Source organism: Raphanus sativus, chromosome 8 (genome assembly GCF_000801105.2).
Source record: "Raphanus sativus cultivar WK10039 chromosome 8, ASM80110v3, whole genome shotgun sequence".
NCBI lineage: Eukaryota > Viridiplantae > Streptophyta > Magnoliopsida > Brassicales > Brassicaceae > Raphanus > Raphanus sativus.
In genome coordinates, this window is record NC_079518.1 from 16713984 (window position 1) to 16741950 (window position 27967).

The 27967-nt window shown below is 38.1% G+C and overlaps 3 protein-coding genes across 5 annotated transcripts; 1 reads left to right on the forward strand and 2 right to left on the reverse strand.

Annotated features, from left to right (window-relative positions):
- Nucleotides 1–1846: 1846 nt before the first annotated feature.
- Nucleotides 1847–2465, reverse strand: LOC108821684 (uncharacterized). Its single transcript, XM_018594677.2, has one exon. It carries the CDS (start codon nt 2333–2335, stop codon nt 2024–2026), a length of 312 nt encoding a protein of 103 aa, XP_018450179.1. The 5' UTR covers nt 2336–2465; the 3' UTR covers nt 1847–2023.
- Nucleotides 2466–4399: 1934 nt separating this feature from the next.
- On the forward strand, nt 4400–24083 carry LOC130498317 (uncharacterized). Of its 3 annotated transcripts, none has more exons than XR_008937214.1 (3): nt 4400–5181; nt 15468–17471; nt 23647–24083. XR_008937214.1 is itself a non-coding variant. In XM_056991565.1 (2 exons), the coding sequence occupies exon 2, from the start codon at nt 15652–15654 to the stop codon at nt 16657–16659; it is 1008 nt and encodes a 335-aa protein (XP_056847545.1). In that variant the 5' UTR covers nt 4400–5181; nt 15468–15651; the 3' UTR covers nt 16660–17692. The 3 variants fall into 3 exon arrangements, 1 of the variants encoding a protein (XP_056847545.1); XR_008937213.1 differs by lacking the exon at nt 23647–24083 and adding an exon at nt 22445–22734; XM_056991565.1 differs by lacking the exon at nt 23647–24083 and having other exon boundaries at nt 15468–17692.
- A 511-nt stretch (nt 24084–24594) lies between these two features.
- Nucleotides 24595–24941, reverse strand: LOC108822515 (uncharacterized). The gene has a single exon (XM_018595618.2). The coding sequence runs from the start codon at nt 24939–24941 to the stop codon at nt 24714–24716; it is 228 nt and encodes a 75-aa protein (XP_018451120.1). The 3' UTR covers nt 24595–24713.
- Nucleotides 24942–27967: the final 3026 nt, after the last annotated feature.

The window sequence follows — 27967 nt, forward strand, 5'->3', positions numbered from 1 at the left end:
AATTTAAATTTTAAATATGGTAAAATAATAATTAGTCTTTACAAATGACTTAAGTACTAAATTACAAAAACTAAGAAAATATAATATTTTTTAGATATAAAATTTGATGATGTAGTTAGAGATGAAAATTAAATTACAATAATAAACATTAAATTTGTTGTTATTTTAACCCAAATTTAGTGTCATGGTTGAATCGTCTTTATATTATATTATTGTCCTTTTAGCTAATCTTAAAATAGAATAAATATAAGACAAATGCATGTTTGTAGATTAGTTATTAAAAAATATGTGTGAATTGTGAATCTTTGATCTGATGATTGTTTTAAATTTGATTTTATATGCAGACCTTGTCTTCAGGAACTTCATTTGTTCAACGAATTCCACATTTGCGTGTCGTAGTTCTATTTCTATTAATACAAAGTGATATATGAAAAAGCTTAAGAGAATTGATTTGGTTATGTATGTCATCAAAGTTGACTTATCTTTTCTGTCACATGCTCGTTTAAAACTCTAAATCTAAGCGTGCTTGGGCTAGAGTAGTGAAATGATGGGTGATCTATTAGAAATTGATTCGCGATATCGTGCAAGTGAGGTCAAATAACAGAGAAAGGTCATGTGGTGATTGTAGGGTCAGTAAACAATGATTTCGAGCCTTTGGAAAAATTAACGACCAACCGTCGGATGGAATGGGGTCCACGAACCGAAAGAGCAGACGTAGATGATCCATTAGCCGTTGACGGGTCGGAGCGTTACAACAAAGATGAGTCAGTTAGATCTATGTTTCTATGTTGAGTGTATCGTGTTGTTTATCCGGAAATTATTTTTTTTGGTATGATTTATCCGAAAATATTGTTGAGCCTGTATTTCAAACCTAATGTTAATTAGGCGAAAAGATAACCAAATCCGTAGTTGAACCAAACAATACATGAAATTAAAACGAATAGTTTAACCATCTTTGTTCCATTTAATTTGCTTATATGCAAATTAATTACTATTTCTGTATCATTTTAACGGTGTTTAAAATATTTACACAAAGATTAAAAAATAAAAATAATGCATTAGCATTAAATTAAACTAATTCAACCAATAAAAAAAAAGATTTAGTATTTTGTGGTTGGTCAAAATTTTCAAATAATAATAAATTGTATTTAGAATTATGAGAAAATCACTTATTATGAAATAAAATAAATATTTTTAAACACCACTTAAATTAATACAGAGGTATTATTAAATTATCTTATCATTTAAGACCAAAACTAAATGTCATGAAAATAAAACTTAAATACAATGAAAATAATCTTCTTCAATTACTCTATATCTAACCTCGCTCTTGGTATGGTATCAATTCATGAGTTGAAGAAGATTATACCATACCAAGAGTGAGGTTAGAAAACCTAACTCATGAATTGATACCATATGCTCCACTGTATTTTATAAATTTTAGGTAAGAAAAGTTTATAAATTTTTGGTGAAGATTCACCTTCACCCAAATGTTCTATGAAGACTCATTTTTATTTGGATGAAAATTTGAGGTGAATTTTTATAAATGCACTTGGATGATCCATCTGAATATAACATTTTAATGTACAAAACGAACATCAATTTGCATCTTCATCCAGATTGAGCAAACAAACAGCACCTTATAGGTTAATTTTAAAAGAGTTTAGTTCTGTTTAGTCTATTGTTTTAGTTTGGATTTGATTTAAGGAACACTACTCATCTGATTTGATGTATTTCCAAGAATGTCTTGATATATTTCCAAGAATCTGAAGCTTGAGTAATTCAACAAAACCAAACTAAAATTTGTCAAGGCCACTTCTGGTTAGATTTTAACATAATCAAGAAGAAAGACAAGCAGAGATAATATATGAATATAATCCGATCGAACAAATTGATATTCCAATATGTATTCACAATCACATGTTATAATGAATAAATCGAAAAATTATAACAACAAAATCTAAAAAATTGTTTCTGATCTTGAGGTCAAGCACCAAGAACGGATCAACAATAATAATCAAAATCAAGAACGGACTATTGTCTCAAAGCAGTGAAGACCGTCGAGCTCCAGAGCAAACCTCGGAGTCTTCTGCCCCAAACTAATGTTACTTGTTTTTTCATTCTCCTGCGCTTGCTTTTGCGTTGCGGCAGGTTTGTTGGTGGTGGTAGCATTAAACGAAGAAGCCAGAAGGTTCTTTCCCACCATAAGCTCAGCGAAGAGAGCGTCAAAGGCACTGAACATGGAATTCATGATTGAGATCAAAGATGATAAACAATAGAAGAGACTTTGAAATTTTCTGGAGATAGATTTTTGAATGTTTGAAAGATCTTTCATAAGATTTATGATTTACAATGGCGAAGAGGTTTTGCTTATAAACTGACTTAAAAGAGACCGTGTTGAAAAGAGGAAAGCGTCAAGAATTTGGGTGGCTTTGTTCGAGAATCTACTTCCAAGTTGTTCCTTGGACGCGTGAGACGCCACTCTCTGCACGTTGCGTAAGATTTATTGCCTTTAAATATGGATCATGATTTTCAAGTGCGTGAAAATCATGAACATTTGCAAAGACTTATGACTCAGGGCATGTCAGATACTCACATGATAGAGTCGTTCACAAGTAATTCAACATTTGCAAAGACTTATGACTCAGGGCATGTCAGATACTCACATGATAGAGTCGTTCACAAGTAATTCATCCGTTTTTAACGGTCATTTGTATGTTACCAAAAGTGAAGTTTTAATAATAAGAAGCCTAAAGAATAAAAGTTGTAAACAAAGATGTGTATATTCGTTTCTTTATACGAAATTTTTTCCTTTCACTAAATTTTTTTTTATCAATTTAAATATTGTGGCATGGATATAACACGCGTTCTAGAGAAGCTGACACCGCTTAATCTTGCGGTCCAAGTTGGGTTGAATGGAGATAGACAATGGAAGGTCGTTATTGAATCTTAAATTGTTGCTTTCGGTGTGAAAATGGGTCCCATTCACATATCTTTCTTCCTCCTGCTTAGATGCCGTAACATTGGAAATTCCTTTTCCACCTTTCTAAAAACATAAATAATACTATGTGAAAGAAAAATTGATAAATAGGACACATTTAGTTTATCCCATTTGAATTTTGTCTTAATTAGGAGATTAGGATTTACATTAAATATTAATATAGCAATTCTCCGAAATAGATTTTTTCAAACTTTTGTCTAAAAACTTTAAATGTTAATATAACTTTATGGGAGATTCTCCAAAATAGATTTTTTAAAAAATTTTGTCTAAAAAAGAGGCCGCTAGAAGAAAAATGATCAAAATATTTCATTGAGAAAAACTTTTATACTCTAGATATATATATACAAATAAATAAATAAATAAAAAAAAATATATATTTTTTAGTTTCAGATTATATGTTTTCAAATTCGAACTTTTTTATAATTTTTTTTTGAACATGTTTTTTCAAAATTGTTTTTTGTTGAAACTCAAAATACTTTTAAAACTATTTTAAATTTTTCATTTTCAGATTTTTCATATTTATTTTTTATTTCACAAAATTTTAAACCTCAAATTCAAATCATCACATCTTAGTTCTAAACCCTAAAATCTATATTAGTTAACCCAAGAGGTATATGTGTATATTCACTATTTACTGTAACATTTTGGTCATTTTGATCATTAAAACCTATATTTGTGACAACAAATATTTTTAGTGTTATCTTAGGATATTTCTCTAACTTTATCTCAGATTAATTAAACTAGGATTTAGTGAAAATAAATAATTTTAAGAGAAATTTCTAGAATATCACTAATTTTTTTTATCACATTTCACAAGAGTCAGAAATAACTGTTATATAACAAGGAAAACGAAGAAAGAAAATTTGGAGTTTCACCGTAAAGTCGATATTCAAACATGAAGATTGCAGTAAGAAGATTGAGAAGAAAATTTGCTGTGATATTATCTTTTATTTCAAATTTGTATTTGGTTGTATGTTTTTTGCTCTATGCGTAAAGTTACATTTTATATAAATAAAACTGTTGTTAAAAAAACAAAAATCAAAATGTTTTACTAAGGAGGTATTATGACATTTATATTTGATATCTCATGATCTTCATGGTTTTTATATTTTCATTTTAGTTCATATAAGTCATTTTAGATTGCATTTATATGTATATAGTGCATACATTTGTCCATTTGCATTTAACAGGGTTTGATGTGAACAATTGGAATGTTTGGGGTCAATTGAAAGGTTATAGTTGCAACACAGAAATGTTTGGCGCAGAAACAAAAGATTACAAAAATACAGGGACCAATGCTGCAGATACAGAACATCCGCTGGGCTTAAAGGTCACAATTAAAAGTATGGGAGTTAAATCGAGGGTCTTTTTTGCACTTAATGAAAGTCTGGGGCCAGAATGAAAGATATAAGAAGATGGAGGACCCAATGTGCAAAATCTCTAAAAAGTCACCATTGTTAGTCCTCGTTGGATCTCTGCTCCTTGATCGGCGACGGCCCGGCTTGACGTGACGACGATAAATGGATCCCAGGGACGCGACGGAGGATCTGAGAACGACGGAGGAGGACGAGCTACGGTGGCTAGGAGAAACGAAGCTTGGCCGACGACGGTTGGAGCTCTGACGCGGAGGTGAGACTGCGAGCTCAGCCACGACGACGGCAAAGGCTGAGCTTAGCTGCGGCGGAGGAGCACAGCACGGGGACGAAGATGAAGCAGAGAGCACGACAGAGGAGCCACGGTTGTCGACGGCCACGAATAAGAAGATGGAACCGGAGCTCAAATCCGTGTTGGTTGGGAGCGGGCAACACACAGCGAGCTGGTGATGTCGACGTGAGCTGGAGCGGCTTGATGGCAGCGACACTGGACATCGCACGGCAAATCCATGAGCGTGGCAAACAGGTAAGTGCTCTAACCCTAATCCCGGTTCAACTCAAATTGAACCGATCCTAACCGACCTAAACCAGCCCACACGCCCCCTAGACCTACCCAACAACCCACGACATCTTCTCCCTCAATCTCATCCCCACCACAACTCACAAACTCTCTCAAACTCTCACCACTCCAAACCCCATATCTCACTCAATTCTTCACCAATTCACCTCATTCTTTCACTCAAATCCAAACTTTCGCTCCGTCTACCTATCCACACCTATTCACCATTACCATCCATCCAAAGCAAGGTATTGAGTTCTTGAAACCAATTTCGTAGGTCCATGAACCCTAGATTTTCAAAATCAAATTTTGGACTTTTTCTTGCTTGATTGTCGTGAAATAGACTAGGGAAAGCTTATATATCAAGTTGGGTTGTTGATTCCATGGTTAAATTGAGTTGAAATTAAACTTTTGCAAATTAGGATTCATGGATTTGGGGATTTTTCGAATTTGAACTTAATTGAGTGTGTTTGTGGTTGGGTTTGCTTGATAAGTTGTTTAGAAGCTTGAGCTGAAGCTACAATGATTCTAGAATCACTTTGTTCAATGAATTTTACTTCACTTGTAATTTTCATTTCATGAGATTTTGAAAAGTGTGATTCTTGCTTCATTCAACTTACTCCTCTCCAAGTTTGTCTTGTTTTCGGGTACAATGACTAAGACAAATAAGATGCATAGGGAGGCTAAGAAGCAAGCCGCTCAAGGGAAGGCACCCGCATCTGGTTCCGGGGCACAGTTGACATAGAGGCAAGAAACGGCAGCTGCAAAGAAAAAATTGGCAGAGGAGAAGATAGCGGGAAAGAGTGTAGCTGCTCCTGAGATTGAAGAGAGTGGTTCAGAAAGTGCAGACGAGCCTACTCCACCAAAGAAGGCCAAAAAGTCTAAAGGAAAAAAAGTTGTGGTTGAAAGAGACAGGGAAAAGAAGCCATCTGTTGAGAAACTCTATCACCATTTGAAGCATGAGGTAGCTTGGTCGGAAACGAGTTTGCGGATGTCCAGTTGTTGAAAAAGCTGGGTCTTGATGCTGATATCGAGACAATGCTGGCTCATTTGAAGATGCCCAAGCTTCACACCATGGCCTATCCTCTCTACGAAGATGTCTCATGCCAGTTCCTCTCCTCTCTTGTCGTCGTCACTATTCACGACACTAAGCATGCAAAGGAAGGATGGGGAAAGATCACTTTCACAGTGCATGGGAGAAGATACACCATGAGCTTCAAGGAAATAGGGCGAGTGATGGATTTTCCAGATTTGGAGTACTCTTTTCTTCAAAAGACCGACGACCTTCCCCAGAAGCTTTGGAAGTTGATCAGTGGAAACGAACGCGATACTGGGAAGACAAGAACTCTCATATCCGGCATCCCTCAGTGCGCTATCTCCACAAGATGCTGGTCCATGCCTTATACCCGCGAAAGGAAGCTGGCACCATCACTGATGAAGACCTGTACCTCTTCTTCCCAGCCATTAAGCCCTACGCCACTCACACACAGCTCCCTTTCTCCACAGAGATCTACTCGGAGGTTGGATGAGTCAGTTTCTTTGTGGGACGTCTTCAGCATTACAGAGACTGGGCTTGGACCACCGGTGATTCCTCACCAAAGATTGAGATTGGAGGATTGATTACACTGTTGCTTGAGTAAAAGGGTATCTCATTGGGAAATGACACAAAAGCATCGAACTTCATGGACGCTCCTTACTTGAGGCAAGCCGCTTATTTTAGTGAGAAGTACAAGGGCAACTACGTCTACCACTACAAGCTTAAAGGAAAAAAGGCTGAGGCTATCCTTCCAAACAGAGAGCTGACGAGTCTAGATGGGCCCTGCAGGATCAACTTAAACATTCCTACGGGAGCCTTCCTTGGTGAGCATGGGTCACTTGATCCCATCGGTCCTTCCACGGAAGCAGAAGAGGGTCTTAGAAGCGCTGTGCCAGAAGCTGATACAGTGGAAGATGAAGATGCTGAGCGCATCTATGGGCAGCCTCGCTACACATTCACACCATATTCCGGAACCCTCCCTCCTGGTGCCCTTCGCGACGCTCATAATCACATCAGTCGGCTCCAGAGATGGAAAAAGGCTCAGGATAGAACGATTGAAAAGCTCAAAAACAAGTGCAAGACATTTAACAAGACAGCAAAGCGGCAAGCAAAGTCAACATCCAAGATCTAGAGGAAGATAGCTGATGTTTTGACTAGGGGAGGTATAGCGGGATGTAGCAGAGCGGACTTTGAGTTCCCAGACAACCCAATACCCCAACCTCCACCAAACCGCTCAGCCCTTAGCTTCCCTCTCATTGAAAGGCAGCAACAGCGTCGCTGCAGAAACCCACCCATCCTCCCCTCCTCCTCGGGCAACAGATCGCCCTCCCTTGCCTCTTCTAAGGATGTGATTCAGGTCGAGGAGATCTCCAGCCAGCCACGTTTCGAGGCGCACATCACCATGCCAGGCGGCTATTACACCACATAATCATCGGTGTCAGGTGGGAATGTGGTGTAGTAGCCGCCTGGCATGGTGCTGTGTGCCTCGAAACGTGGCTGGCTGGAGATCTCCTCGACCTCAATCGCATCCTCAGAAGAGGCAAGGGAGGGCGATTTGTTGCCCGAGGAGGAGGGGAGGATGGGTGGGTTTCTGCAGCGACGCTGTTGCTGCCTTTCAGTGAGAGGGAAGCTAAGGGCTGAGCAGTTTGGTGGAGGTTGGGGTACTGGGTTGTATGGGAACTCAAAATCCGCTCTGCTACATCCCGCTATACATCCCCTAGTCAAACTATCAGCTATCTTCTTCAAGATCTTGGATGTTGACTTTGATTGTCGCTTCGCTGTCTTGCTAAATGCCTTGCACTTGTTTTTGAGCTTTTCAATCGTCCTATCCTGAGCCTTGTTCCATCTCTGGAGCTGACTGATGTGATCATGGGCGTCGCGAAGGGCATCAGGAGGGTTCCGGAATATGGTGTGAATGTGTAGCGAGGCTGCCCATAGATGGGCTCAGCATCCTCAGCTTCTGGCACAGCGTTTCTAAGACCCTCTTCTGCTTCCGTGGAAGGACCGATGGGATCAAGTGACCCATGCTCACCAAGGAAGGCTCCCGTAGGAATGTTGAAGCTGATCCCGCATGGTCCATCTAGACTCGCCAGCTCTCTGTTTGGAAGGACAACCTCAGCCTTTTTTCCCTTGAGCTTGTAGTGGTAGACGTAGTTGCCCTTGTACTTCCCACTAAAATAAGTGGCTTGCCTCAAGTAAGGAGCGTCCATGAAGTTCGGTGCTTTCGTGTCATTACCCAACGAGATACCCTTGTACTCAAGGAACGGTGTAATCAATCCTCCAATCCCAATCTTTGGTGAGGAATCACCGGTGGTCCAAGCCCAATCTCTGTAGTGCTGAAGACGTCGCACAAAGAAACTGACCCATCCAACCTCCGAGTAGATCTCTGTGGAGAAAGGGAGCTGCGTGTGAGTGGCATAGGGCTTAATGGCTGGGAAGAAGAGGTACAGGTCTTCATCAGTGATGGTGCCAGCTTCCTTTCGCGGGTAGAAGGCATGGACCAGCATCCTGCGGAGATAGCGCACTGAGGGATGCCGGATGTGAGAGTTCTTGTATTTCCCAGTATCGCGTTTGTTTCCACTGATCAACTTCCAAAGCTTCTGGGGGAGGTCGTCGGTCTTTTGAGGAAAATAGTACTCAAAATCCATCACTCGCCCTATTTCCTTGAAGCTCATGGTGTATCTTCTCCCATGCACTGTGAAAGTGATCTTTCCCCATCCTTCCTTTGCATGCTTAGTGTCGTGAATAGTGACGACAAGAGAGGAGAGGAACTGGCATAAGATATCTTCGTAGAGAGGATAGGCCATGGTGTGAAGCTTGGGCATCTTCAAATGAGCCAGCATTGCCTCGATATCAGCATCAAGACCCAGCTTTTTCAACAACTGGACATCCGCAAACCTCGTTGCCGACCAAGCTACCCCATGGTGATAGAGTTGCTCAACAGATGGTTTCTTTTCCCTGTCCCTTTCAACCATAGTTTCTTTTCCTTTAGACTTTTTGGCCTTCTTTGGTGGAGCAGGCTCGTCTGCACTTTCCGAACCACTCTCTTCAATCTCAGGAGCATCTACACTCTTTCTCGCTATCTTCTCCTCTGCCAACTTTTTCTTTGCCGCTTCTTGCCTCTGTTTCAACTGTGCCCGGAACCAGATGCGGGTGCCTTCCCTTGGCGGCTTGCTTCTTAGCCTCCCTATGCGTCTTATTTGTCTTAGTCATTGTGTGCAACCGGTCTGGGAGCGACCGGTATGGGCTGCTGGAAACAGGTCGCTCTGCACCTGAGATTTTCAACTATATTTTTTTTTTTGTTTTTTTTTTTTCAAAACAAGGTGAGCAATAAAAATGAAAACACTAATGCAATATGTACAGAGATAGACATGAGACTTCCTCCCAATTGAGCTTGTTTTAAGTCTCTAACTTGACTTTACCTCCTTCATGGTTAGGCTGGGGTGGGATCAAAAAGTGGAATCGAAGTTCCATTGACTGTAAAGTTCCCATGTAGAGCTTAACCCTCTGTCCATTGACTGTAAAGTTCCTTCCATCAGTGCTCAACAACACTATAGCTCCATATGGCCTAACTTCTTTGACTTTAAAAGGACCCGACCATCTAGACTTGAGCTTTCCAGGAAACAACTTCACCTTAGAGTTGTGCAGAAGAACTTGATCTCCCTCTTTGAACTCTCTCTTCAAAATGTTCATGTCATGGAAAGCTTTAGTCTTCTCCTTGTAGATCCTTAAGTTCTCAAAAGCATCAATTCTTATCTCATCAAGCTCATGGAGCTGGAAAAGTCTCTTCTCCTTAGCACTCTTGATGTCAAAGTTCAGCAACTTCACTGCCCAAAGTGCCTTGTACTCAAACTCCACTGGCAAATGACAAACCTTCCCATACACAGGGTTAAAAGGTGTGGTTCCCAAAGGTGTCTTGTAAGCTGTCCTATAAGCCCAAAGTGCATCATCAAGCTTAGCAGACCAATCTTTCCTTGTAATCCCCACAATCTTCTCCAAAATGGACTTGAATCTGTTAGAAACCTCATTTTCATGTCTTTCAAGGGAAGATGGATGGATTTTATTTTATTTTCATCTACTTGTTCCCATACTTGACTTATTGACGTACTTGCATTAATTGTTTTAAATGGATATTCAATTTTATTTATAATTGAATAGTTTTCGAACCATTTAAAAAATGGAATATTCATTTCTTTTGAAATCATATAATTATACTAATTTTCTCTAAACATAGTTGTTTTTTTGTTTAGAAAAAGTACTAAAATACCATTTTCTTTTTTTCTTCGTTTTCTTTTGAGTAAAAATCTTCTTTAGTATATTGTTTATTGATTTCATATTTTTTGGTTATAACATTTATTGATTTGAAATCTGATAAGGTTGGTGATGTTGGATACATATCTTGATGCGGTTCAGCTATTGGTGCTTTGAATTGAATCGATTCGTCTTGTCTAATATTTTGATTTACACTTTCTGTTTCTGAATTTGTACTAGATTGACTTGTACGCAGTGTTGTTAAACCCGGACCGAACCGGCGGTCGGATCCGGTTCAACCGTGAACCGGACACCAAGCCGGGTTGGGTTAATGCTAAAACCCAACTAAAATTGAACCGGTTAAAAATCCATATTAAACCGGTTAAAAATCCATATTAAACCGTTAAAAATTCTGAATTTGTACTAGATTGACTTACACTAAAAACATCATTGATCTAACCTAATCACCCTAGTCTCCCTAACCCATGAATTCAAAAGAGAACTACTCACTAATCTTCATGAGAAACCTTAAACCCATATTGGATTTCAGATTAAACATGTAGATGAACACAGGAAATCAATAAGAAATCAATAACAAGAGAACAATGAATCCAAAAGATGAACTTTCCAAGAGTATTTTGTGGTTTTCTCTTCAACAAAAGATAATCTACCCAAAAGTGGCTACAACAAGTCTTAAACTTAGGTTTTTCAGAGTGCCAAAACGACATAAGTAATTGCAAATAGGTCCTTGAATTAAAAAGATATCGCAAATAAGAAATACGCAGCGACCTCCGCAGGTCGCTCCAGCACGTCGCTCTGGCCTTGGGAGCGACCTCAGATGGTCGCTGCGAGGGGTCGCTCCGGAGGCATTTTCTTCGTCTTCGAGCCGTGTAAAGCCGAGCGACTTGGAGTGGTCGCTCTAGCTTTGGTCGTCAAGGTCGCTCCGGCTGGAGCGAGGTCTCACAGCGACCACTGCAGGTCGCTCCAGGCTCCTCTCGTCCAATCATCTTCCTTTTCACATCTTTTGAGCTCCAAATGCATCCCAATGTCTCCAAAAGCTCCATAAGATGCTCCAATACCTGATAAGGACTCATGTATGCAAAATGCAACCTAAACATGGCTAGAATCTAACCTACATGATGAAAATGCATGAAAAGGAATGGGTGAAACAATGCAATTATGCAAGACATCAACTCCCCCAAATTTGTTCTTTTACTTGTCCACAAGTGAACTTTCTAGAACTCATAGGGAAAGATGATTGATAGTGGGAGCTCATAGCCAAAAGAAACACACACATGACCAGATTTTACTCAAAGTCCAAAATTAGCACACTCTCTTTTTGCACTATAGCTTCTCTAGGCCTATCCTTACTCTTTTTATCCCTATACTCGTTGTCAAGCATTCACACAATCAAATCAGCCAACTCTCACATTCATTAAGCACAACATCAAGTGAATTCTTGCAAATGGTCAATTGGTCCAAGTCATTTGGGTAAGGGAAGGCTTTTTGTTCTAGTGATCAAGGGGTTCAAAACTCATTATCTTCAAGGTGGTTCACTCTCAAAACAAGTAGCCTTGACATTGCACATAATATATCTAATAAATGGATCAACTCATGCATACAATGCTCAATCTCCATTGCTCTACCCTTTTTCAAACATACAAGCGACACAATTGTTCCCAAAGTTACACCCCACTCACATCTCTCACCCAAAAATCTCAAGAACTCATCCACAAACTCTTCAATCAAGGGAAAAAATTTAAACTTTTAAAAACACAACCTCTTACCTCATTCACACTTTGCTAGCCCCCTTTCTTTATTTCCTTTTTTTGTGTTCTCTTTTTTTTTATTTTTTTTTCTTTCTTTTTTTTTATTTTGGAGGCCAAGACTTTCACAACTCGAGCTAGAGGTTTTAAACAATTCCCAATGAAACAATTAAGCACAAGAGTTCAATCATTTTCTTTCAACTTTCAACTTCCCAAGCCAAACTTCACAACACTCACCCCCAATCCTATGGCTAGACAATAGAGTATCTAGTCTAGCGAGAATGAAGATCAAGCATTGTCGTTCCCGATACTCTCAACATTATGCACATGTAAGGCTTTCCGAAAAATGCCTCACTCATCAATTCAATGAAGGCTTAAAAGGAGGCGGGGTTTTTGGGGAGTGGTCTACCATTTGAGATTGTCAAAAAGATTGGTAGAAAGGATGTGACATCTCAAATGTGTATAGCCATGATTCAGCACACAAAAGACCATAAGCAAGAGGCATTAAATTCATTCAGTTCAAATAAGATTGTAGTTGGCTTTCAAAGACTGAGTTCCAGCAATAAACAAGTTTCAGGAAGAGTTTTCAGGGCTCGAAACATACAAGGCTTTTTCAAGAGGTGCATTATCAATTCAAGCGCGAAGTGGTGTCCTTTCCAAGGCATTTTAAATCATTGCTCCCAATGCAAGTGAAATGCAACCTATATGCTCTAGACTCTCCTAAAAGGTGCAAGTGAATGCGGTCTAAATGATTTGCTTTTTTTCTTTTTTTTAAATTTTTTTTTTTTTATAAATAAGAATGTAATGCATGAGACTCTTAAACATGAAAGCAAACATGATCAAATACATGGTACCTCCCCCAAACTTAATTCACACAGTCTCTGTGTTGTTAAGTCGAAATAGATACCCAAAAGAAATCTAAATGCAAGAAAAAGTGTTATTTACAAGGGAAGAAGTGCGGGTGTGATCATCCCTCCAATCCTTATCTTTGGTTCTTTATCCCATGTGGTCCAAGCCCAGTCTCTGTAGTGCTCAAGACGACTCACAAAGAAACCTACCATCCCAAATTTTGCGTAGATGTCTGTGCTGGGAAGTGGTAGCTGTCCCGGGGTAGTGTAAGGACTGATAGCAGGGCAGATAAGGCGGAGATCTTCCTCTGTGACGTTACCGTGCTGTTTCCGTGGGTAGAAGAGGTGAACAAGTAGTCTGTGGAGGTAGCGCACTGTAGGGTGTCGGATGCGAGAGTTCTTATCAGTGCCAGTCCTATGGTTGATGCCAGTAATCAATTCCCACAGCTTCTTCGGGAGGCCGTTGCACCTTGGAAGAGTAGTCTCCTCTGCATCTTGGAAACCCATGACTATCCCAATGTCTCTGAAGTTCATGTAGTAGACCCTTCCATCGATCTTGAACTTGATTTTCCCCCATCCTTGCCGTACATGTCTAGAGTCGTGGTAGGTGACTTCCAAAGTTGACAAGAACTGGGAAGTGAGCTCCTTGTAGGTGGGATAAGCCATGGTGAGAAGCTTTGGCATTTTCAAATGCCCCAACAGTTCCGCCATATCAGAATCGATCTCTAGTGCCTTCAGTAGCTCAAGGTCGGCAAACCTTGTTGCCTGCCAGCCCATCCCATTCATCAGGTGATCATACAGCTCTTCCGGAGTTGGGGTCTTCCCCTTGTCCCTTTCAACAGCAAAACCTTTCCTTTTGTCATCTTTGCCTTCTTCGCAGGTGCAGGCTCTTCTTCTGACTCCTCTTCACCTTCCTCACTCTCCTCATCAGTGGGAGTTGCAATACTCTTTCCTGCTCTCTTTCCTTGTTCAGTCGACTTCCTTGCAGCTGAAGTCGTTTCTGTTCTCTTCACTTGCTCAGTGGACTTCCTTGCAGCTGAAGTCATTTCTGTTCTCTTCACTTGCTCAGTGGATTTCCTTGCAGCCTGAGTTCGTTGCCTAGTAGTCCTCTCAGTCCTTGTTTCAGCGGTTTCAGCTTCTAAAGACTTTCCTCTTTGTGCCCAATCTTCCGCATCTCTTGCCTCCTTCTCAGCTATCAACTGTGCCCTTGTTTTCTTACCCATTGGTACCTGAAAAATTCAAAGCTTGAAAAGGAGTAAGTAAAGGAAGTGGAAAGGGACCAAGACTTGGCAAAATGGAAATGGAAAAGCAAGCTAACTCAACAAATGAATCACAGTTTAAGCTCAAGCTAACTCAATGCAACCATTTAGACAAGTTAAACTCCAATTCACCAAGTCACAAGCAAGAAAAATCACAATTCTCATCCAAAAAGATAAGAAAAAAAATACAAGATAGTATAACTTTTCTCAATAAAAGCTCTAGGATGATAAAATTGCTTGAAACAAGTCTCTACACATCACAATACACCAAACTCAAACACAAACACCATCACTTCAGTTCAATTTCGAAATCCCCAAATCCATGAACCCTAATTTGGAAAAGTTCAAATTAATCTCAATTCCACCATGAAATCAACAACCCAACTTGATATACATACTTTCCCTAACCTATTTCATCATAATCAAGCAAGAAAAGGACCAAAATTCGAATTTCAATTTCTAGGGTTCATGGACCTACGAAATTGAGTTTAGAAAGTTCATACCTTGCTCTGGATGAATGTAAATGGCGAGTAGATTATGGGAAGGGGGCTACTGGGGCGAAAGTGAGGGTTTAGAAACAAGAATCAGTTGATTTGGTGAAGATTTGAGAAAGCTTTCCATGACAAGAACATTCTCAAACTCTCTCAAACTCTCAAACTCTTTTCTTTGTAGAGACCAAAAAGAACATTCTCAAACTCTCTCAAACTCTCTCATCACCAAAACCTCCATAACTTTCTCAAATCTTCACCAAATCAACTGATTCTTGTTTCTAAACCCTCACTTTCGCCCAGTAGCCCCCTTCCCATAATCTACTCGCCATTTACATTCATCCAGAGCAAGGTATGAACTTTCTAAACTCAATTTCGTAGGTCCACGAACCCTAAAAATTGAAATTCGAATTTTGGTCCTTTTCTTGCTTGATTATGATGAAATAGGCTAGGGAAAGTATGTATATCAAGTTGGGTTGTTGATTTCATGGTGGAATTGAGATTAATTTGAACTTTGCCAAATTAGGATTCATGGATTTGGGGATTTCGAAATTGAACTGAAGTGATGGTGTTTGTGTTTGAGTTTGGTGTATTGTGATGTGTAGAGACTTGTTTCAAGCAATTTTCTCATCCTAGAGCTTTTATTGAGAGAAGTTATACTATCTTGTATTTCTTTTCTTATCTTTTTGGATGAGAATTGTGATTTATCTTGCTTGTGACTTGGTGAATTGGAGTTTAACTTGTCTAAATGGTTGCATTGAGTTTAGCTTGAGCTTAAACTGTGATTCATTTGTTGAGTTAGCTTGCTTTTCCATTTCCATTTTGCCAAGTCTTGGTCCCTTTCCACTTCCTTTACTTACTCCTTTTCAAGCTTTGAATTTTTCAGGTACCAATGGGTAAAGAAAACAAGGGCACAGTTGATAGCTGAGAAGGAGGCAAGAGATGCGGAAGATTGGGCACAAAGAGGAAAGTCTTTAGAAGCTGAAACCGCTGAAACAGGGACTGAGAGGACTACTAGGCAACGAACTCAGGCTGCAAGGAAATCCATTGAGCAAGTGAAGAGAACAAAAATGACTTCAGCTGCAAGGAAGTCCACTGAGCAAGTGAAGAGAACAGAAACGACTTCAGCTGCAAGGAAGTCGACTGAACAAGGAAAGAGAGCAGGAAAGAGTATTGCAACTCCCACTGATGAGGAGAGTGAGGAAGGTGAAGAGGAGTTAGAAGAAGAGCCTGCACCTGCGAAGAAGGCAAAGATGACAAAAGGGAAAGGTGTTGCTGTTGAGAGGGACAGGGGGAAGACCCCAACTCCGGAAGAGCTGTATGATCACCTGATGAATGGGATGGGCTGGCAGGCAACGAGGTTTGCCGACCTTGAGCTACTGAAGGCACTAGAGATCGATTCTGATATGGCGGAACTGTTGGGGCATTTGAAAATGCCAAAGCTTCTCACCATGGCTTCTCCCACCTACAAGGAGCTCACTTCCCAGTTCTTGTCAACTTTGGAAGTCACCTACCACGACTCTAGACATGTACGGCAAGGATGGGGGAAAATCAAGTTCAAGATCGATGGAAGGGTCTACTACATGAACTTCAGAGACATTGGGATAGTCATGGGTTTCCAAGATGCAGAGGAGACTACTCTTCCAAGGTGCGACGGCCTCCCGAAGAAGCTTTGGGAATTGATTACTGGCATCAACCACAGGACCGGCGCTGATAAGAACTCTCGCATCCGACACCCTACAGTGCGCTACCTCCACAGACTACTTGTTCACCTCTTCTACCCACGGAAACAGCACGGTAACGTCACAGAGGAAGATCTCCGCCTTATCTGCCCTGCTATCAGTCCTTACACTACCCCGGGACAGCTACCACTTCCCAGCACAGACATCTACGCAAAATTTGGGATGGTAGGTTTCTTTGTGAGTCGTCTTGAGCACTACAGAGACTGGGCTTGGACCACAGGGGATAAAGAACCAAAGATAGGGATTGGAGGGATGATCACACCTCTCCTACAGGCTCAACACATCAACTTAGGGAAGGGTGGAGTTGGTCTAAACTCATTGATGGAGCCTACTTGAAGATAGCCACCTACTTCAGTGGGATGTACCAGGGCAGCTACGTCTACCACTATCGCTTGGAAGGAAGGAAAGCTGAGGTACTCCTCCCGAACATGGACCTGACGAGCTTGATCATCCCTGGGGTCATCAGCTTTGACCTTTCCCCGACAGACTTCCTTGGGGAACACGGGACTCTCGATCCCGTTGTTGAACTAGGTCGACCTTGGGAACCTAGGGAGTCGAGAGAGACTGAGCCAGAGAGACCTGCTGAGGCGGCTTCTCCACCCGTCTATGGTCAACCGCGCTACTCCTTCCCACCCTACAACGGGGTTCTTCCACATGGTGCTCTTCCCGATGCTCATGACCACATAGGTCGGCTGCAGCGATGGAACAAGGCTCAGGACAGGACGATTGAGAAGTTAAAAACCAAGTGCAAGGCGCTTAGCAAGACGGTGAAGCAGCAGGCCAAGTTCACATCCAAGATCTTGAGGAAGATGGCTGATGTGCTGACGAGGGGAGGCATAGCGGGATGCAGTAGAGCAGACTTTGAATTCCCGGACGCTCCACCACCCCGGCATCCACCTCAGCCTGGTACCCTTACCTTCCCCCTCACAGAGAGACAGCAGCGGCGCCTGGACAGGAACCCTCCCATCAATCCGTCATCCTCAGGAAACAAATCTCCATCCTTGGCATCTTCAGATGACGACATCGAGGTTGAGGAGGTTCAGAGTCAGCGCTGGTACGGAGACTACAGTTCAGCTGGAGGCTACTACACCTACTTCCCACCAGATGATGGCGCTGGCCCATCTGACTCCACTCACCACCCATAGAAGGTAACCCGCACTTCTTCCCTTGTAAATACCACTTTTTCTTGCATTTAGATTTCTTTTGGGTATCTCTTTCGACTTAACAACACAGAGACTGTGTGAATTAAGTTTGGGGGAGGTACCATGTATTTGATCATGTTTGTTTTCATGTTTAAGAGTCTCATACATTACATTCTTATTTATAAAAAAAAAAAATTAAAAAAAAAAAAAGCAAATCATTTAGACCGCATTCACTTGCACCTTTTAGGAGAGTCTAGAGCATATAGGTTGCATATCACTTGCATTGGGAGCAATGATTTAAAATGCCTTGGAAAGGACACCACTTCGCGCTTGAATTGATAATGCACCTCTTGAAAAAGCCTTGTATGTTTCGAGCCCTGAAAACTCTTCCTGAAACTTGTTTATTGCTGGAACTCAGTCTTTGAAAGCCAACTACAATCTTATTTGAACTGAATGAATTTAATGCCTCTTGCTTATGGTCTTTTGTGTGCTGAATCATGGCTATACACATTTGAGATGTCACATCCTTTCTACCAATCTTTTTGACAATCTCAAATGGTAGACCACTCCCCAAAAACCCCGCCTCCTTTTAAGCCTTCATTGAATTGATGAGTGAGGCCTTTTTCGGAAAGCCTTACATGTGCATAATGTTGAGAGTATCGGGAACGACAATGCTTGATCTTCATTCTCGCTAGACTAGATACTCTATTGTCTAGCCATAGGATTGGGGGTGAGTGTTGTGAAGTTTGGCTTGGGAAGTTGAAAGTTGAAAGAAAATGATTGAACTCTTGTGCTTAATTGTTTCATTGGGAATTGTTTAAAACCTCTAGCTCGAGTTGTGAAAGTCTTGGCCTCCAAAATAAAAAAAAAAGAAAGAAAAAAAAAATAAAAAAAAAAGAGAACACAAAAAAAGGAAATAAAGAAAGGGGGCTAGCAAAGTGTGAATGAGGTAAGAGGTTGTGTTTTTAAAAGTTTAAATTTTTTCCCTTGATTGAAGAGTTTGTGGATGAGTTCTTGAGATTTTTGGGTGAGAGATGTGAGTGGGGTGTAACTTTGGGAACAATTGTGTCGCTTGTATGTTTGAAAAAGGGTAGAGCAATGGAGATTGAGCATTGTATGCATGAGTTGATCCATTTATTAGATATATTATGTGCAATGTCAAGGCTACTTGTTTTGAGAGTGAACCACCTTGAAGATAATGAGTTTTGAACCCCTTGATCACTAGAACAAAAAGCCTTCCCTTACCCAAATGACTTGGACCAATTGACCATTTGCAAGAATTCACTTGATGTTGTGCTTAATGAATGTGAGAGTTGGCTGATTTGATTGTGTGAATGCTTGACAACGAGTATAGGGATGAAAAGAGTAAGGATAGGCCTAGAGAAGCTATAGTGCAATAAGAGAGTGTGCTAATTTTGGACTTTGAGTAAAATCTGGTCATGTGTGTGTTTCTTTTGGCTATGAGCTCCCACTATCAATCATCTTTCCCTATGAGTTCTAGAAAGTTCACTTGTGGACAAGTAAAAGAACAAATTTGGGGGAGTTGATGTCTTGCATAATTGCATTGTTTCACCCATTCCTTTTCATGCATTTTCATCATGTAGGTTAGATTCTAGCCATGTTTAGGTTGCATTTTGCATACATGAGTCCTTATCAGGTATTGGAGCATCTTATAGAGCTTTTGGAGACATTGGGATGCATTTGGAGCTCAAAAGATGTGAAAAGGAGGATGATTGGACGAGAGGAGCCTGGAGCGACCTGCAGTGGTCGCTGTGAGACCTCGCTCCAGCCGGAGCGACCTTGACGACCAAAGCTAGAGCGACCACTCCAAGTCGCTCGGCTTTACAAGGCTCGAAGACGAAGAAAATGCCTCCGGAGCGACCCCTCGCAGCGACCATCTGAGGTCGCTCCCAAGGCCAGAGCGACGTGCTGGAGCGACCTGCGGAGGTCGCTGCGTATTTCTTATTTGCGATTTCTTTTTAATTCAAGGACCTATTTGCAATTACTTATGTCGTTTTGGCACTCTGAAAAACCTAAGTTTAAGACCTGTTGTAGCCACTTTTGGGTAGATTATCTTTTGTTGAAGAGAAAACCACAAAATACTCTTGGAAAGTTCATCTTTTGGATTCATTGTTCTCTTGTTATTGATTTCTTATTGATTTCCTGTGTTCATCTACATGTTTAATCTGAAATCCAATATGGGTTTAAGGTTTCTCATGAAGATTAGTGAGTAGTTCTCTTTTGAATTCATGGGTTAGGGAGACTAGGGTGATTAGGTTAGATCAATGATGTTTTTAGTGTAGGTCAATCTCAAGCCTTGCTAGTAGAGTGTTCTTACAGCCTCTTTTGTTCTGATCATTCGAAAGTTGACCTCTAGACATTTCCTACCCAAAAGGTGTTTGTTGAAATGTCTGAGACAACTCTGCTAGGCTCTTAATGCATCTTGCCAAAGATATTTGTTGTTAAGAGTGTTAGGATAGCTAATAAACATGTTCTTAATGATTGCTTTCATATCATTCAGCCAAAGAGATTTGATGTTTGAGATGTGTTAGCAAATGAGCATTCATCTAGATATAGAGCTTGCTTACGATTGTGTTTAGGCTTAAGGTCATTTTTTTGATTCATCATTTGTCATCTTTGTTTGATACTTGATCACCCGAAATCATGTTCCCATGCCCATGAGTTCTCTTTCATCATTTTCAAGAAAGTCATTCATTTACTACGCTTTAGTTCTATCTTATCATCATAGTTAGTTATTGTTTCTGAAATCATTTTAAATCATTGGTTGCATTTAGATTAAGTAAGTGCTTGTATTCTTAGTGCTTGAAGTCCCTCAGAACTGGTTCGACATATTACTTCCATTTTACTATCATTTGACTTAGGAGTCTCAAAACTCCTAACATCAACAAGCTCTATCCCTAGATGAATGTTCATTTGCTAAAGCAACTCAAGCATCAAATTCTTTTGGTTGAATGTTACTAAAGCAATCATTATGGACAAGTCTAATAGCAATCTTAACACCTTTAACAACAAATTCCTTTGGCAAAGTGTATTAAAATCATTGAAGAGTTGGTTCAGACATTTCATCTAACACCTTCCGGGGATGAAATGTCTAGGGATCTATTTTAGTTAGATCAAGACTAAAATAGCATTAAGAACCCTCAACAAGCAAAGAAAGAAATAGATCTAACACTAAACACTCTAGATCTTCACTTAGACACCCTAATCACTCTAACCCATGAATCCAAAAGGTGTCTACTCTCTAAACTCCATGATAAACCTTAAATCTATGTGAGATTCAAGGTTAATCATGTTTATAAGAAAGAGAAACAAGATTTAAGATGAAGTAATTCCTTAGATAATTAAAAGGTTCAAGCTTTTACAAAATGAAGTAAAGTCTAGAGAGAAAATGAGATACATTAGGGGTTTTCAGGTCTAAAACTATATGTAGGAGATGCCACACTCGAGCTGGTTTAATTGAATTAAACCGAATCAACCCGGAATAAACCGGTCAACCAATTGAAATTGCGTCCACAGCGGCTTCATTACCCCGTTCCACCAAGCCGCTCTGATGCTATGTTCTTTGATGATGAATTTCCCGAGCGGGTTCATCTCCCTCGCTGCAATCAAACCGCTCCAACTCACGCTCAACTCCCAGCGATGTCTCTCCTCCGCTGCGTCAAGCCGCTGTGCTCGGGCTCCGTCTTCTTCGTCTTCAGTGTATCTCCGTGGCGTCTGTCTTCTTTGCCGCAACGTCACCGGACCAAGCATCCTCCATGGCATCAAGTCTCCATCGTCGCCGCTTTGCTCTGCCCATGTCGTCTCAGAATCAAGCCTGCCGTCGAGCTCATCCTCGCGAACAGACCTCCACCGCACTCCGCCGTTCTGAACCACCTCGAGACCTTCGAACCGTGAAGCACTGTCCAGGTCGTCCAGCCCCTCCGTCGTGCTCTCATTTCTCTCGTCGTGGCCGTCGGAATCGAGGCAAGGCGTCGCAGATCGGAGAGAAGCTTGGTCGGATCAACAATGGTGACTTTCTCACGTTTTGCATATTGGGTCCTCCAACTTCTGATTTATTTTAGTTTCGGACCCATACTTTCTTCATCGCAGAAATGTCTTTAATTTCGCCCTGTAACTTCAGATTGTACCAATTTAGCCCAGCGAATCTTCAGAATTTGCAGAATGGTCCCCAGCCTCTTGATGGTTCTCAGACTGGGCACAAACTCTATAATTTGCAAGGTTAACCTCCGAATTTGACCTGAAACTTCCAAATGGACACTCCAAACCCTATGATATGCAAATGAGCATGCAAATACAATTTAATGACCTAAATGCAACCTAGAATGATCATAATAATCTAAAATATGAATCTAAAAACCAATAAAAACATGAGATATCACTTATCTAAACAGGTTTAAAACAGATTAATTCACAGAATCTGTTCTTTAAAACTTTTTAAAACAAATTGCATTCTTTGAATAATCGTTTTGGCTCTGATACCATTTAATTTTGCTTTCTGGTTAATTTTATTTTCTTGTTATCTTTCTTTATTGTTTAAATTATTGCTACTTTGATGTTATTTGATAAGCAAAGTTTTAATATGTATTAAAATTCTAAAATTGTACACAGAATATGCTTAAACTTACTTTTTATTGATCTTAAATTGAGATACAAGGTTTTGTTTACAAGATTGCACGATATCGAAAACTTAAAACTATAGAGAATTTTTTAAAGATTTTAGAGAGAGGGGAGAGCTTTTAGAGAGATAAGCAAATCGCTCGTGTCCCTCGACGTTGCATATGGCCTCGTATTTATAGCGGAAGTCTGCTTGCATAGTGCTTTGCATAGTGCTTGAAACGTGTTGCATTTCTGTGGTGCCGACACTGAGATGATAATGCTTGAAACGTGTCTCATTTTTGTGGTGCCGGCAGTCTTGAACAGGCGATTGATGGAGATATTTTCTTTTATGCCTTTTGTAGATTGCTTTTGCAAGTAAGTCTTGTTGTGGGTCTCATCTTTGTCGGATGTGGATTTCCTGTTGATGGAGTCTTGCGTAGTCTTGTCGTCTGGCGCTTATACAGATTTTACTCTGTATAATTATTTTGTACCTAATACATACAAACATAGTAATATACAAAGTTGAAATAAAAAAAATTACAGGTTCTGATCTACTGATTTCATTGTTACTTATTTTATCTTCAATACTGTCTATTTGTTTAGATATTGTATATAATAATTGATTTTGATAATTATTTTGTTGATATATTGATTTCATATCTTGCATATTTACTTGGTCTTTATCATCTTTATTAGCTCCGGTTTTAAAGGGTGTAGCTATAATTTGTTTATTAGCAGTATTTATTTTTATGTGTTTCAAGGGCGGATAGATGGATTTTATTTTATTTCCATCTAATTGTTCCCATACTTGACTTATTGACGTACTTGCATTAATTGTTTTAAATGGATATTCAATTTGATTTATAATTGAATAGTTTTCGAACCATTTAAAAATGGAATATTCATTTCTCTTTATATCATATAATTATACCAATTTTCTCTAAACATAGTTGTTTTTTGTTTAGAAAAAGTACTAAAATACCATTTTCTTTTTTCCTCGTTTTCTTTTGAGTAAAATCTTCTTTAATATATTGTTTATTGATTTCATATTTTTTGGTTATAACATTTATTGATTTGAAATCTGATAAGGTTGGTGATGTTGGATACATATATTGATGCGGTTCAGCTATTGGTGCTTTGAATTGAATCGATTCGTCTTGTCTAATATTTTGATTTACACTTTCTGTTTCTGAATTTGTACTCGATTGACCCGTACGATATTCAGAAAAGAGGCTCTTGAATGATATGAACTTAAATACTGCTAATAGACAAATTATAGCTACACCCTTTAAAACCGGAGCTAATAAAGATGATAAAGACCAAGTACATATGCAAGATATAAAATCAATATATCAACAAAATAATTATCAAAGTCAATTGTTATATACAATATCTAAACAAATAGACAGTATTGATGATAAAATAAGTAACAATGAAATCAGTAGATTAGAGCAACACACTTTTTCCTCTACAACTACACCTATTTTCAAACCTATTTTCTGTTAAATTTTTTATTATTTTTATAATAATTCTTTAAATATGTCCTTTAATTTGTATGTATAAGCTTCAGACGACAAAACTACGCAAGACTCCATCAACAGGAAATCCACATCCGACAAAGATGAGACCCACAACAAGACTTACTTGCAAAAGCAATCTACAAAAGGCATAAAAGAAAATATCTCCATCAATCGCCTGTTCAAGACTCGGCACCACAAAAATGAGACATGTTTCAAGTATTATCATCTCAGTGTTGGCACCACAGAAATGCAACACGTTTCAAGCACTATGCAAAGCACTATGCAAGCAGACTTCCGCTATAAATACGAGGCCATATGCAATGTCGAGGGACACGAGCGATTTCCTTATTTCTCTAAAAGCTCTCCCCTCTCTCTAAAATCTTTAAAAATTTCTCTATAGTTTTAATTTTTCGATTTTCCGCAATCTTGTAAACAAAACCTTGTATCTCAATTCAAGATCAATAAAAAGTAAGTTTAAGCATATCTGTGTACAATTTTAGAATTTTAATACGCATTAAAACTTTGCTTATCAAATAACATCAAAGTAGCAATAATTTAAACAATAAAGAAAGATAACAAGAAAATAAAACTAACGAGAAAGAAAATTGCTTGATAAGCAAAGTTTTAATGCGTATTAAAATTCTAAAATTGTACACAGAATATGCTCAAACTTACTTTTTATTGATCTTGAATTGAGATACAAGGTTTTGTTTACAAGATTGCGAGATATCGAAAATTTAAAACTATAGAGAATATTTTGAATATTTTAGAGAAAGGGGAGAGCTTTTAGAGAGATAAGAAAATCGCTCATGTCCCTCGACGTTGCATATGACCTCGTATTTATAGCGGAAGTCTGCTTGCATAGTGCTTGAAACGTGTTGCATTTCTGTGGTGCCGGCACTGAGATGATAATGCTTGAAACGTGCCTCATTTTTGTGGTGCCGACAGTCTTGAACAGGCGATTGATGGAGATATTTTTATGCCTTTTGTAGATTGTTTTTGCAAGTAAGTCTTGTTGTGAGTCTCTTTGTCGGATGTGGATTTCCTGTTGATGGAGTTTGCGTAGTCTTGTCGTCTGGCACCAAGAACGGATCAACAATAATAATCAAAATCAAGAACGGACTATTGTCTCAAAGCAGTGAAGACCGTCGAGCTCCAGAGCAAACCTCGGAGTCTTCTGCCCCAAACTAATGTTGCTTGCTTTTTCATTCTCCTGCGCTTGCTTTTGCAATGCGGCAGGTTTGTTGGTGGCGGTAGCACTAAACGAATAAGCCAGAAGGTTCTTTCCCACCATAAGCTCAGCGAAGAGAGCATCAAAGGCACTGAACATGGAATTCATGATGGAGATCAAAGATGATAAACAATAGAAGAGACTTTGAAATTTTCTGGAGATAGATTTTTGAATGTTTGAGAGATATTTTATGAGATTTATGATTTACAATGGTGAAGAGGTTTTGCTTATAAACTGACTTAAAAGAGATCATGTTGAAAAGAGGAAAGCGTCAAGAATTTGGGTGGCTTTGTTCGAGAATCTACTTCTAAGTTGTTCCTTGGACGCGTGGGACGCCACTCTCTGCACGTTGCATAAGACTTATTGCCTTTAAATATGGATCATGATTTTCAGGTGCGTGAAAATCATGAACATTTGCAAAGACTTATGACTCAGGGCATGTCAGATACTCACATGATAGAGTCGTTCACAAGTAATTCAACATTTGCAAAGACTTATGACTCAGGGCATGTTAGATACTCACATGATAGAGTCGTTCACAAGTAATTCATTCCTTACTTCCGTTTTTAACTGTCATTTGTATGTTACCAAAAGTGAAGTTTTAATAATAAGACGCCTAAAGAATAAAAGTTGTAAACAAAGATGTGTATATTCGTTTCTTTATACGCAATTTTTTCCTTTCACTAAATATTTTTTTATCAATTTAAATATTGTGGCATGGATATAACACGCGTTCTAGAGAAGCTAACACCGCTTAATCTTGCGGTCCAAGTTGGGTTGAATGGAGATAGACAATGGAAGGTCGTTATTGAATCTTAAATTGTTGCTTTCAGTGTGAAAATGGGTCCCATTCACATGGCTTTCTTCCTCCTTCTTAGGTGCCGTAACATTAGAAATTCCTTTTCCACCTTTCTAAAAACAGAAATAATACTATGTGAAAGAAAAATTGATATATAGGACACATTTAGTTTATCCCATTTGGATTTTGTCTTAATTAGGAGATTAGGACTTACATTAAATATTAATATAGCAATTGTCCGAAATAGATTTTTTCAAACTTTTGTCTAAAAACTTTAAATGTTAATATAACTTTATGGGAGATTCTCCAAAATAGATTTTTAAAAAATTTTGTCTAAAAAAGAGGCCGCAAGAAGAAAAATGATCAAAATATTTCATTGAGAAAAACTTTTATACTCTAGATATCCCCTAGTCTATATTTGCGAAGTGATTTGCCATATGTCCTCTGTACAATCGTTTTTACAAAAACAATTGTGACATGGCTATCAAGATTGATGACATGTCATATGGTTAAATATGACATGGATAATTATATTTAATACTGATATATATTTTTGGAAATATTTTTAGAATATGGCAATAACTCATATATTACATTTAGTATTGATTTATATTTTTGGTAAACTTTGTAGAATATGGTAATAACTCATAAATCATCATTACAATAAATATATTCAAATATGACATACTGAATTTCAAAATATTATATAATTTTACTTTTATAATTATACAATTTTTATTATCTAAAATTTTCTGATTTAAAAAAAGAAAATTTTTAATCGTAATATCATTAGTTTCTTAGTTTTAGTTTTTGATAACTATACAATTTTTATATGATTTTTAGTAATTTTGTACAAGTTGATCTAATACATTTAACCAAAAGAAATAAGTAATTTTTTATCTAAGATTTTAACTCTTTATATATACATATATATTCTTAAATATAATTTAAAATATAAAAATTATGTTCTCTTAATTTTATGCTTAATTAAATGATATTTATATTAATTATTGGTCAAACATAATAAAATATATAATATTAATAAATTATATTTTTAAATATAAAACAAAAAAGACAGCAGCAATACTACTGGAAAGGACGGTTTCAATATTTCCCTATTCTGCCCAAGCCTGGCTGAGGAAGAGTTACGGGGCTTCGAAAAATATGCTGATTCGGCCGTTAAAAATACTATATGTAAAAAAAATAAGCGATAGATATAAAATTTATTTTTAAAAAATTCATCACTGCACATGGTGCAGGAAAACACCTAGTATATATACAAATAAATAAATAAAAATATTTTTTAGTTTCATATTATATGTTTTCAAATTCAAACTTTTTTATAATTCTTTTTTGAATATGTTTTTCAAAATTTTTTTTAGTTGAAATTCAAAAATAGTTTTTAAACTATTTTAAATTTTTCATTTTCAGATTTTTCATATTTATTCTTTTTATTTCACAAAATTTTAAACCTCAAATTCAAATCATCACATCTTAGTTCTAAACCCTAAAATCTATTTTAGTTAAGTCAAGAGGTATATGTATATATTCACTATTTACTGTAACATTTTGGTCATTTTGATCATTAAAACCTATATTTGTGACAACAAACTTTTTTTAGTGTTATCTTAGGATATTTCTCTAACTTTATCTCAGATTAATTAAATTAGGATTTAGTGAAAATAAATAATTTAAGAGAAATTTCTAGAATATCACTAATTTTTTATCACATTTCACAAGAGTCAGAAATAATCAAAATGTTATACAACAAGGAAAACAAAGAAGGAAAATTTGGAGTTTCACAGTAAAGTCGATATTCAAACATGAAGATTGCAGTAAAAAGGTTGAGAAGAAAATTTGCTGTGATATTATCTTTTATTTCAAATTTGTATTTGGTTGTATGTTTTTGCTCTATGCATAAAGTTACATTTTATATAAATAAAACTGTTGTTAAAAAAACAAAAATCAAAATGTTTTACTAAGGAGGTATTATGACATTTATATTCATAGGATAGATTTTTTGAATGGGTATAAGATTTTTTAGAAAATATTTCAAATAATAACTTTAAAATAGTTTCAAACATAATTTTTGGATTTGAAAATAAAACTGAAAAAAATCAAAAAAAATTCAAAAAAATTCAAAAAATTTTGAATTGAAAAATTACTCTTTCAAAATATTTTTTATTATTTATTTAAATATTTGTATATTTATATCTATAAATTAAAGGTATAATAGTTTTTCACCTCTCTTTAATGAAACTTCTTTGGTTTTTGCGATTTGTCCATAACGGCTCATTGATTCATACTGTGTTGCCACTTTCTGCGTACTTAACCC

What these genes read in the sequence shown, in the direction of transcription:
- LOC108821684 (XM_018594677.2), bottom strand. Translation starts at nt 2,335, where the DNA reads ATGAAAGATCTTTCAAACATTCAAAAATCTATCTCCAGAAAATTTCAA.
- LOC130498317 (XM_056991565.1), top strand. Translation starts at nt 15,652, where the DNA reads ATGACTTCAGCTGCAAGGAAGTCCACTGAGCAAGTGAAGAGAACAGAA.
- LOC108822515 (XM_018595618.2), bottom strand. Translation starts at nt 24,941, where the DNA reads ATGAATTCCATGTTCAGTGCCTTTGATGCTCTCTTCGCTGAGCTTATG.